Genomic DNA, 13,455 nt, shown 5'->3' with positions numbered 1-13,455 from the left:
AGTAATAGATTCCTTCACAGTTCAAAACTTTCTAGCTGAGGCCTCAGACACTATGGAACAGAGAAAAACTGCTGTGCCCTTTCTGAATTCCTGACCCACAGAATCTGTGACCATAAGAACACGGTTGGTTGTTTTGTGCCACTAAGTTTGGGGTTATTTGTTACACAGCAGTAAAGAAAAACCATAAAGAAAAACAAGAGACTGGGCTAAAATTTAGAAACATATTGAATAAATTTAAAAACAATATCCAGAAAATATAAAGAGTTAATGACACTCAATAAGGAAAAGTAAAGAGTCAAATGCCATAAACAAGGAATTTGGAGAAGAAAAAAAATGAACAGATGCCAACCTCTATTAGACTGACACAAATTTTAAAGATTAATGGTACCAAGTGAGGCTGTGTGTAAATTAAAGAATTTTGGGAGACAATTTGGTATTTCCTATCAAAATTAAAAATATGCACATCCTTTGACTTATTTCACTTCTAGAAATCTACTTACAGAAATACTAGCAAATGGACACAAAGGTTTTTGTACAAGTGTTTACTGTAACACTGTTAGCAATAGCAAAAAGAAAGGAATATATTTGAAGTTCATTATAGAGGCATGGTTGAATATACTTATTTATTTATTTATATTTATTTTATACTTATAGGATATTAATATGATGAGATCTACAGAAAAGTTAGAAAGAATGGGATAGACTATTATGTCGTGATATTTATGATCACCAAGATATATTGTTAAAAAGGCAAATCACAGAAAAGTTAGTTGGGTCTCCCTTGAAAGCCAAATAACCATGCGTATGAGAATAGATAGATAGATAGATAGATATGAGATATGTGAAGGAAAGGGAGAGGAATGATGGATACCAGGCTATTCAGTAGCTCTACCTTTGGAGTGGACAGTGGAAGAGGGGATTTTTCACATTTTGTTTTAGATGGTGGTAAGTGCTATGGAGGAAAAAAAAAGCAAGAACAAAAGATAAGAACTGCTGTGAGGAGGTTTATGTAAATTTTAAAAATCATCAAGTAATAAAATATTTCTCATGTTTACACACGTGAAAGTACAAAAACATGTTTGGGAATAATACATTCCAAATTTAGAATAGTGTTTACTTCCAGGGATGGAAAAGGGGAAAATTCTACAAGAGTTTGAATACCAGGAGGTGGGGAACACCCGAGGTCCCTTTAGAGATTCTCTACCACCGGGATCACCCAAATTACTGAAATTATTTTTCAAATATAAAAAATACACATGGAAAATGAATGGCAAAAATTAGAGCACTTTGTATGGATTGGTATTTTATATTGTGGATACTTTTCCATGTTGAGAACATGTGAAATGCTTTCAAACACTCAAGAACTCTCTAAATCACACATCAAGTTATAACATGTGTAGACCACCCAAAAAATTTGATATTGGTTATATTTATTTGCCATTAAAATATGAACCTGTTAAATGGAATAAGGGTATTTGGTCCAACAGCTACACAGCTTATACAGTTTACAGAACAAGTTTCATTAACTTGATGGTCATTCCTTATTCATCAAGATTACTCACCCACAGCTTCAAGGTGGAACTATAACAACTCCACATTGTATTAGATCCTCAATCATTCAGTTTATGCCAAGAACCATCACTCATTAGAGTGAGGGAACACTTCTAGTTATAAAAATAGTAAATTTCAGTATTAAGAAAGATAAATATCATCCAGACCATTCCACAATTTACTACTAACAACATACTTAAGCATATATGTACAGTAGCATCTGAATGTTTGGATTTGTATATTCCAAGTTCTCTATTTCCTGAATTATTCTGGCTTTTTCACATGCAAAACACATTGCTATTTGGGTGTTTGATCCTTAAACAGAGGCACTTTTTTGTTTGGAGAAAAGGGCTAATTTGAAAAATACTAGGCCAGGGGACATATAAATACTAACCAGAGGACATATAAAGAATATGCTGTGACTGATACAAATATTTTTTTAAGGAAGCTTAGTTTTTTGTTTTTTTTTCCCCAAAGCAACACACATCCTCTATCCTTCCTCAGTCCTGTTTGCTCAGCTGGATGTCCACAGGGTCCAATTTTCCCTCCAATTGCCCTTGCACACTAATGTAATTGCTGCTCATATGGATAATTGATCAGCCTAGAGCAGCATTTGTATGCATTTGTTCACTTACAGTATCTGGCAGTTTCTCAAATGATTTTGCAGTATTATAATACTATCATGTATTTTTAGTTTTTGTCTCTTTATAACAAGGCTAAATAGATGTGAATCTTTAAGAACGCTACATTTTAAGTACTTCAGAAGCAGGCATACAGAAATACAAATTCTCTTTTTAAGCAGCTAATGCTCCTTTTCACTTATCAAATATAGAGTAAATGAACTGGAGTCTCAAATGCATAGTGTTCTGTCCTACCTCCCCCCCACTCCCCATTGCTTTCCTCCCTAAACAGACTCAAATTAAGTAGACTCAAACAAACCTCAGCTTAAAAAAGAAAATGACAAGCCAGTTTCACTTAATATGCCCTTGATGAATCAGTAAAAATATATTTTTTTAATTAAATATTGTCCTTTGAGTACATTTTGAATATTCTGTTTGACAACATGGGAAGTAAACATGAAGCCCTTTACCTGCATTCCCAAGTATGACTGTTCATTCCTGAGGAAAAAAGCACTGGTGCTACTGAGTTGCAAGCTGAACATTTTTCACGGAACGCTGTTTTTTACTTGAAAGAATAACTGACAAACTTTCATTTTTCAGACATGGGTATCTGGCAAACATTTTCTCAAAATGAATGAAGTGAACCTGTCTCCTTAAGGAAAATCACTGACATTGTGGTTACCAATAATAAAACTCAAGTTTTTACATGAAAATTAGGATTTTACAAAATGTGTCATTATGAGCTTAACAGTTTTCTAGTACTTACTTTTCTGACCAGATTAGTGGTAATATTAGTTTAAAATTTTTAATTTAATCTAATTTTATCTTATTTTTATCGAATGAAATGTGTAACACTTGGAAGATCTGTGTTACTCCAATAGTTTCCAAATGACTAATGAATGATGTCACAAAATCATGTATGGGTGAAGAGAACTTTCCAAAGTGAAAAAGAGACCAATGGCTTTTAATGTAACACAGTAGGAAAAGTTCCTTGGTGTTGTTTCCGGTTCTACAATGCAACTAAACTTTCAGAAACCATAACTTGTTGAGATTTTCATATTATCAAAGAATATCCACAGGCACTTGAAAAGACTATTAAAATATTCTTCCTTTTTCCAATTCCATTATTTGCATGAGACCAGATTTTTCTAGATACTTCAGCCAAAATAACAATGCAAGGGATTGAGTGTAGAAGAGTATCAGGATCCAGCTTTCTTTTATAAAGGCAGATATTAGAATTTTGAAAAAAATGTAAAATCATGGATCATTAAATAAAAATACATTATTTATGTTAACATGCAATAGGTTTATTATTGGTATGTTTAAATGAATTAATAAATAAGCATTTAAAATACTCAGTTTTAATTTCTAATATAGTCAATATTGATAAAGACTATTTACATAAGCAAAAACTCCTTGGGGCCTGTGATAATTTTTATGAATACAAAGGCGTTCTGAGACCAAAAAGCTTGAGAATTATAATCTATCATCACTGAGAAAGCACAATTATTTTAAATGCTGCTTTGAATCAGAGCAAAGGAAATTGAAAAAGGAACAAGAATAAAGTTTTATAATCCTTTAAGGTTTGTCAGCATGCAACAATTTTCTTTCATTTACCAATGCAGCAAAGTTTATAGTTTTATCTGAAACTCTATCAAGTCGTTTAATTCAGAGTATTTATCAACATTACTTTTCTGGTAATAAAAATTTAAGAAGGGATTTTTAAAATAAAGTTAAGCCCCTATCTTTCAAACTCAGTTTCTACACCTTCATTGTTTCTAAGACATACTGATTTGTCTTTTCAGATATTTTTGACCAATTTATACCCACTAATATACACGTCTCTGTTCTCACTTCTCGCATATACAAGTAAAGCAATTAGTTGAGACTTAGGAAATTTGTCAATAAAAAGCTACCCAGATACTCTTAGTCTATAACTCCATAACAGCGAAGGCTCTAGGTAATTTAATACCCCTAGATCTAAAACAATGCCTAGATATATACTCTCTGCATTTTATTTTATGTAAATTATTCCACAAAGAAAAAATAGTTCCATAAAATACTGTCTGGCACAATAAATGTTAAATAAACGGGGTGACTGAATCTAGCCAATTGGGTCATCTCTAAACAAATATGCCTAACTAGAAATACTGCATTTGTCAATTTCAACCCCCACTATGTATACCCAGTTTTTCTTGAATATATAAACAATTTTGAGATTATAATAGAACAAAATCCTAAGGCTACTAAGTATGAGTAATTATCCAAATTGCATAAAACTAAACAAAGTGGCCTGCCACACTGATAGTGCTGAAATCTAGAATTTGGGTTGTTTTTAATAAATACAGAGGTGGGGGAGAAGAACAGTCCTATGTTTTTAAAAAATATTTATTTAAAAATAAGATTTCTAAAAATACAGTACATAATACATTTCAAGAGAAGTAAAAACTCCACAATTTAAATTAAAAACAATCTGCAAAGAAAACAAATATTACATGAATAAAACTAAATCGTTAAAATAAATTAAAAACAAAACACCGTTCTTAAGCTAGATACATGGTTTGTTTTTCATTTTAAGAACCAGTGTCAACTTTTCATTTAAACAAGTATATCTCAGATACATACATGGCTCCCACGTGTCATTTTCCTCCCTCTTCTCAATCTATTCTCATATCCCTCAACTACCATTTTCCTTATTACCTTTAGCACAAGAAATGTCAGTGAAGATTTTTCTTTAAATGCTCTTAGGGTAACTGACAAGGTAAAACAGACATGCAGCAAAACAGCACTCAGATTTAAACATATGCACTGAATGAAAAAATGCCTGATAAATGTAAAAACAGGATCGTCATATGGCACTTGGAACATACCGCTATTAAAATAAAAGTCTTTTATTTTAGGGATATAATATTAGACATCATTGAGGTTGACACAAAATTTTAGGAGCCTTGAAATATCACAAATTTTGCCTATTCATTAAACTTGCCAGTCACATTTTAAAAAGACTAATTCCAGGGACATAAAGCTCCTACAAGCAAGATCATCTACGCTCAGTTCTCCCAAAAGCCTATTCTATTCCCCCAGGTTAGACCTGCAACTTATTTGTCTGAGTATCTCCAATTGTGGAGAAACTTCTTCCTACTGTATCATTTAGTCGCTTTATTGTACCTATGCTAAAGTAGATATTTCTTTTCAATATTCATCTCTGGAGGAGAGCAGATAGTTGTGAATCTTCTACTATCCAATAACTTGAACAAATAACTGCATTCAGCCACGTTAATTTAAGTAACACATAAACAAGCTGAGTAACTCAGAACTGATATTGTCACAACAAAATCTAGAAAATATATTGTTGACAGAGAGACAATGTTGTCTCTTCCCATTTTGCTTTTAAATTTTGTCTTTACCCCTAAAAATATGTACATCTGTATTTCTACATATCATTCAAATGATCCTAAGTCACATCTCACACTAGTTTGACTTGATTTTTTTCCATTCAGAATTCGCTGCAAAACCATATACTGTATCTACATTCAAAGACAGAATGATTTTAGTTGATTGAAAACTATGCAAAACATTCTCAAATGTGATTGTCTACTTTTCCAGTACATACACACAGTTATCTTCTTGCCAAAATTTTTAATCATTTCAGCTACAGTTTTTTTAAGGACACTAAATGAGTGTTTTAGAAGTCTGTGGAAAAAAAATAGGGAACCAGGATAGTACACATAGCAGTATTACATTTGGACAACTACTTCTAAAGGATATTCTCTCCCATTTTTTGTAAAATGAATCACTAAGCAGAATTAGTTTTAAAAATACTCTTAACTCTAACTTATGTAAAGTGAGTAACAACATCCAGGCTTTTTTTTGGGTAAAGTTCAATTTTCGTTTTGCTTTTAAATCAAAGTTTTGCATTTCCTCTTCGGCAAGAGTGTGTGTGTGCGTGTGTGTGTGTGCGTACATATATCACATATGCGTATATTTTTAAAACGTTCTTTAATTTTATCTTTATTCGCAAAACAGACAAATGGCAATTATCATTCTTTAATACCACTAAGGATTACACACACACGCACACACGCACACACACGCACACACACATATACACACACACAGATGCAAAATTCTTCATCTGTAATCAGAATGGGCCCTTAACTTCTCCTTTTAGCATTTTGCTTTAGCATTTATTAAAAGGGCCCAACAAGCTACAGAGTTCATCTGTAGAGATAAGAGTTATTATTTCTCATTTATTCCTGCAGAATAAAACAAAAAAATCTTGTGTAAAGTGTTTCAATTATCTTTTTAAGTTCGACCTATTAAACTACTTTTTAAAGTAGCCAATCTATACAAAAATACAAAATTAAAGTCCATATTAAGTAAAAAAAAAAAAACCTCTTTTTTTTTTTTTTACTTTACTTTCTAAGCAAAAAAGAAAAAAGAAAAAAACAGACCAGGTGAGAGACATTTAAAGCCAACTAAATTGAGGCAGCAGTGTGCAAAAACTAAGATCTATTAATCAAAATTGTTCTTAGTGACATTAAATTCTACTTTATAAACACAAGGATGTGAGAAGAAACTCAGTGAACCAAAAAGAAAATTAACTCTTTGGTACGGGAATTAAAAATGTCACTCAATGCTAAAGTGAGTAGCACCAGGATGTCTTAGCTGTTGGGGCTGTGAAACACTAACTTCAGGCACCAGTAGTTCCAATGTCACCCGACACACCCTGGCAAGAACACCGAGTGTGCAATATGCAGACTAGCTCTCCCTTTACTTGACAGCCTACCCAGGTAAACCCTGTATTTAGTCAACAGACAAGCAAAACCACAAAAAGACCACCTTACATTGTTACTGTTTTGTCCATATCTCTGTTTAGATATAAAGCTATCAATACCCAAAAGATCAGAGTGTTGAACAACTGTGGTAAGCACCACATTACATGTTACAGGGATTCAAAATACCAATAGCTACTGAGACCCTCAAGATATGAAAAACTGAAATAGTCTAAATTTTAAAGTGAAAATCACCCTTTATATACAAAATGTTGATTTTCCCTCTGTTGACAGATTTTACTACAATACTTAGTATATCCTTTCTCTGCAAGAGGAGACTTATAAAAAGGTCCCAGCTTTTTCAATCATACCTTGGGCAACCTATTCATTTCTGCTTGGCATTAAGTAGCTGTACTTTCACATAATTCCTGACACTTCAGGTTAGCGTACACTGTACACTTCCGATATTTAAAATTCAAAATAATTTCTTAAAGGCATCTGACTAGCTGACAAGAATCAGCAATATACACTCCTTGGATAAAATAACTCAAACTAAACGCTTACACGCATCAACAACTCTTACAGTGAAACAGTGTCAACAAGAGATAAGGCTAAAATGATTGTAGCAGAGGAATTCTCTGACGTCACAGATTCTGTGTCCAGTAAACCCTTCTGCTGAGATGCTGATTATACATGCTCTGTCTAGCCTTCTCTCCATCTTAATACTCTATTTATCTAATTCTGGCTACTCACTACTCATTTGTACCTGTCCTCTATGGTAGACAAGGGAAAAAGGAAATAATAATAGTAAAAAAAATAATGATAATAGAAAATACCAATGACATAAGGATAAACACCATTACTATTTCTGTTTCAAATTAGCACTAGCAGGCAGTATTACAACATCTGAAGAACAGACAAAAATGTAGTAAATTCTGTTGTTAAAAATTGCACAATGATAATGAAAGGAGACATCAGAGAAAACACTTCCTGAAGTTAAACCATCATCATCCTAAATGCAGCTGAAATGCTAAATACTGATTGATATACATAAGAACAACATTGGTTCAAAATACTTCAAGCAAGTTGGTTCTATTACTTTCTCACATTCTGCTGAAGAATATTCTAGAATTCAATTGAGAATGGCTAAATTCAGAGCATAATGAAATTTGTGATTTACAGAGAAATTCAGAGGAGTCTTAGGATCGAAAGTAACAAATGTGGACATTAAATAATACACTCATTCATTTGTTAATTATATGGTTACTAATACTAGCAAGTAGAACATACTAAATGTACATGACTTACTAACTACATTTGCCAGTACTTATATTTTTGAAAGCAACAGTAGTAGAATTGGGTAAAAAATCTAATACTTATATCTATTAATAAATTATTTAATGTTTGTAAGTGTAAACTGTACCAAGTAAATTCTAGATATATCTACATATATAGAGGTCATGTCAAAAACTTATTTAATGAAGCAGCAATAGTTTAGTAAACTTGAGCTAAGTAGTCTATTCATACATGAAGCACAAGGGAAGTAGACACTAGAGAAAAGTCCAGGGAAAGACTAGCAGCTCTGTTAATATTAATACCATTGTAAACTAGAGCTGGATGCATTGTGATTTTATACCAACATATGTGAGAACATTCAAACTGCTCCATTATCTAACACATAGAAAGGTATGTGGTTATAATCAAAACTACTTCATACTTCCTGGGTGGAGGTGTTGTCCTAACTCAAGTCTTTATGATTAGCATTAATACACCCTTTTGGGTGACACACCTTCAACTAATTATTTGTAGGAAAGTGACTTGAAAAAGCCTGATGAAGAACAGTTATAATTAGCCGCCATCCTTAGAGAAAAATACCTCTAAGCATTAGCAAACATTCACTGATGTTCATTCTGACAGAAGTTTTAACTTAGCTGTTACACTAAACTTTATGCTTATGTTCTCTATTTCTATTACTTAAAAGTAAACTATGCTTTCTTCTGTTCAAAGGCATTAACATATTAATATTTTAAGTATACCTATCTCTATGTTAACCACAAATATTTTTAATACAACTCTGAAGCAAAATAGTATTTTTCTCACAATGGAACATCAGCTAACAATATTTTTAAAATTCTGAACTCAGTCACTTTTTGCCTACAGTCTTGAGCCCATAAACATTTTTGTTTGCAGAAAAGAAGAGCAACAAATATAATTGTTCAAGAGGTGCAATTTATAACAAGTACTTAACAACTACTTTCATTTCCAGAAGTCCAATTAATGACTTTGCTGAATGTAAAACATCCTTTAAAATACATTTCGCTTAAAATGAAATGAAATGTTTATAACGAAATACTTCATCCAATATACAGATTACATCAGTAATCTCACTGCTCATAATTATTTTCTAATGCTCAACATCATTAGTTATTTTCAGGGTTATCTAGAATATATAATAAATTGGCTACTAAAGCTACAGCTCTAACTCACAGTAGGAAAGTTAAAAAAAATGAAGAGAAGTATAGAAAGAATTATTAATCTCTTATTATTTTAATGCAATTGAATCAGTTAAAAAAATCATTCCAAAACTGGGATTAAAAAACTGAATGTATTTTTTTAGATATTCAGTAAAACACATTAGACACTGGCTTGCCATTGTAACTACGATAAATTTGTTTTGTAATAAATTGGTAATTTTAAGGTAATGACTTTTTAATTCTAAGGACTTAATTTGCCAAAATAAGGTTCAAAATAAAATTCATGAAATGGTTTATATTTATTTATCCTGATCTGATATAAATTTGTCTGATAGTAAAAAATATAATATGAATATACATAAATGAAGCAAAGTAGTCATATATGTATGAACCAGACATCAGAATCATAAATAGGAACACATTAATTTTCATAAAACCTTACATTTTTGTACATAGACTTCCCTTAAGTTTGTACCTCTGAAATGTTCAGAATTTGGGTATACATTTCATTTGGGCAACAAATCTCTAGAGCCAGTATAATTACATCAATTAGCCAAAAGAGGGCGCAGAGAGCACACTAGAATTTATGGACTCCCCAGGAAAGTGCCAGGTGTTCTCTCTCAAGTTGTCTAACAAGAATCATAAAACCCAGTTAGGTGTGCTAACTCTGAAATACTGAAAGTTACAGCATAAGTATATATAGATATACTTTATATAGATTCCTACATAAATATATTGATATGTAGCATTTCTGCCATTCAAACAAAAATAAATATATGCCTTGCCTAGTGCATTAGCTTGTATTCCAGTAATTTAGAGAAATCAGGTACAGAGGGATCAGGATCAGGGAAGGTAAAGAGAAAGGTGGGAAGAGGTGCCCTAGAAGTGGGGAACCTAAGAAAACCAAAACCAGAAACCGTTAGAGTGGGAAAGAGACCACCTCTTGATTCTCATTACTGAGACAGAGGTTGGCACTGAGTACCTCCCTGGTACCTTTCAAGGTAGCTACTGCTACCATATGAAGTATAAATTCGTCCATAAAGCTCTTTAGGGGGTCTTCACTTGGCTTTGCTGTTTTCTCAATGTCCTTATTTGAAAGGAATGTATACAGCATAAGGCATCTGACTGACATCTATCTACATTATCTATACATTACTCCTTATAACAGTTCAGTCACCAGGCCAAATTTGGTCAAAACCCAACCCATCTGCCTGGAATGAATATATGTACTAATTTTGTGGTTCATTAAGCTCTATAAATATACTTCTTATATTAAATTTACTATGAATCTTATCAGCACCAATAAATATTTCCATCTGCCACTAAGTTTTTAAATAATAAAGCACTGTAATCAGAACATGAAAGACATGGTACTTGTATCTCTGAGTAGACCTTATTCTATTATTTTAGGAGATATTTATAATTTCTAAAAAATAACCACAGTATAGTTAACTAGCTGACAACGGTAACCTTCTGTTTCATGATTTCTCAGGTATGACTCCTTACTACCAAAACTAACCAAAAAGAAAATATTGATATGCTCCAAGAACACTAGATACCCCTTCAATCCTCTCTTCAAGGGAAAGGCTGAGTACATAATTAGTTTTTTAAAGATATATGGATTTTGCAGTATTCTAATGGAAAAAAATTTTTAACTGAATTTTTTTCAAACCATGCTAAATTTTTTCTCACACAAATATTCTATGCTTTCCAAGAGACCATCACAATTAGCAATTTAAATTTGTATAAGGCTAATAATGAATATAGATTATATTTTCTCATTTTAAGGTCATTTCCTAACATTGGCTACTAAAAATGGTCTCTCAATCCAGATTATAGTTGGTCAATTAAAATTTAATTTCAATCTGGGTGATTACAGGTACACAAAAGTTACTTTTACTAGTAACTTCCTATAAATAAAATTTCAATATTAGTTGGCCAATATCTATTATATAAAAACCTTCAAGGTGTAATTTTAGATCTACTAGTAGGTAAACAAAAGTAAAAAGTATACATATATTTTTTTAAAGCACAATATTCTTCTTTATACTATACATTATATATTATCTAGTTATATTAGCTTTTTTTTTTTTTTTTTTGCGGTATGCGGGCCTCTCACTGTTGTGGCCTCTTCCGTTGCGGAGCACAGGCTCCGGAAGCGCAGGCCCAGCGGCCATGGCTCACGGGCCCAGCCGCTCCGCGGCATGTGGGATCTTCCCAGACCGGGGCACGAACCCGTGTCCCCTGCATCGGCATGCGGACTCTCAACCACTGCGCCACCAGGGGTGCCCTATACTAGCATTTTAAAAACATATGCATTCTAACATAACTACACTAGAAAAGGTATCAGTGGAATTATTGCAAATTCTTTACCCTTTTTGCTAATAAAAATCTTAGGGTAAAATAGGAACACATGCCTGTTTGGTCAAAATTTTCCCCTTGGAGCAAATATTTTAACAAAAACCAATAATTACAACAGTACAGGGGAAAGAAATGGGAAAGTTAATGTGAAAAAAAATTAATCTTTCCTTTAAAATAAGGTAGGTAGTTGGTGTTTTACTTTAGTGGTGTTTTTGGTGAAGAGAAAAAAAAACATTAGAAAGCTACTTCTAAGAAAACACTGTCTTTTTTTGTTGCTGTTTTTGTTTTGTTGTTGTTGTTCAATTCTATATGCTAAATTTTAAAAAATCTTGCAGCACATACAAAAGGAAGTATAACATAAAATTGTATTTGAAAAAGAAAATTTACATATAAGGCGTATCAACTTTTGTAAAACCTAAAGAATGAAATTCAGATTTGGTTAGTACTGCTTAAGGGTGAAAATTTTAAATAAACATCCGAAGTTTCCCATAAAGTAAAATCTGTAACACTGTCAGTACTAAAAGAAATTATGTACAATTACTTCATCCCAATCACTGCCTTTTGAGTTTAATAACAAAAGCATTTAAAGAAATCCCTGTGTAAAGCTAATTTGAAAGTAAACATGCTTTAAAACTTAAATATAGATCATGTATTAGTCCCACAACAGGATCAAGATCACTATTAAAATAAAGCCTGGGGCACATTATGATGCTTAAGATTGGTGGGTGGATTTTAATTGACTTGAAGACTGTCATAGTTCTATTATCAGAAAACCTGTAACGCATTTCCAGCATGGAGGACCCATCTGTGCCCACCATCCATCTGTTTAGACGTGATTGGCAAAGTGGTAGGGAACTCGCAGTGGTTGCCTCTGCCTGAAAGGAATAAACCACAGGATCTTCCAACGAGTGCCAAAAACTTCTGAGAAGGTCTGCTGCCATGGCTTTCGGGGTCTCGATCTACAGAAGACAGCATTATTAGTGAAAGACAGCACTCCCATGGTGCACTTCAGTCAGCTAAAACAATACAGGTTGGCTGGGGATCCATTACTGGACTCTGATGAATTGTGTCCCAGCATCACAAATACAGCTTTTCTTTCATTATGGCATGCAGCTGAGTTTTAACTCTGGATAGCAGATATTGTATCTGTGTCGTCAATCAACCTAGGGCAACTTTTGAAGCAGAGGAGAATCTCAGGATTAACAGAATGTGTGTCAACAACACAGTAGCAAATCTCTTTTGATGTATTTTCAGGACAAATAATTTAACTTACTTTAGTAGGACAAGGAACAAGAATGATCAGTACTTATTTTGTTTGAAAACTATCACGGCTAGAAGACCCCTACCCCTACTGTAAGACTGGGTTATGCTTGCTAGCTCAGGTCTTAGAAAAGGCACCAAGAAAAAGCCATCATTACATTATCTTTCCACTACATGCACACATTTTTCAAATATAACCAGGTGTTTGCATTTTTAAATAAGAACACTACAGACTTCACTTTCATACTTACATTTCTTCACAACAGTTTGACATCTTTTCAATAGATGTTGTATCCTATTAAAAATCAAAAAAAATACTCAGATATAACAGTTATCAAGGCTTGATTCTATATCTATTTCATGATGTTTTAAATCATATTCAGAGAATATTCTAAAGATATAAAAAGTTTATAT

General features: G+C 32.7%; 1 protein-coding gene across 2 annotated transcripts in view; it reads right to left on the bottom strand.

Moving 5' to 3' along the window:
* Positions 1-12,180: 12,180 nt before the first annotated feature.
* The window catches only part of ZDHHC21 (zinc finger DHHC-type containing 21), a 68,901-nt gene continuing 67,626 nt past the window's right edge, over positions 12,181-13,455 (bottom strand). For both annotated transcript variants that reach the window (XM_029201386.1, XM_029201387.1), the window contains 2 exons: positions 13,293-13,336; positions 12,181-12,740 (listed from right to left, as the gene is read on the bottom strand). In XM_029201386.1, the coding sequence (XP_029057219.1) occupies positions 12,608-12,740; positions 13,293-13,336 (177 nt within the window). In that variant the 3' untranslated portion in view covers positions 12,181-12,607. The remainder of the gene's footprint in view (positions 12,741-13,292; positions 13,337-13,455) is intronic.

Source organism: Monodon monoceros, unplaced genomic scaffold, assembly GCF_005190385.1.
Source record: "Monodon monoceros isolate NGI ecotype Baffin Bay Population unplaced genomic scaffold, NGI_Narwhal_1 Super_Scaffold_5, whole genome shotgun sequence".
Taxonomy (NCBI): Eukaryota; Metazoa; Chordata; class Mammalia; order Artiodactyla; family Monodontidae; genus Monodon; species Monodon monoceros.
This window is presented reverse-complemented; position numbering and strand designations above follow the sequence as displayed.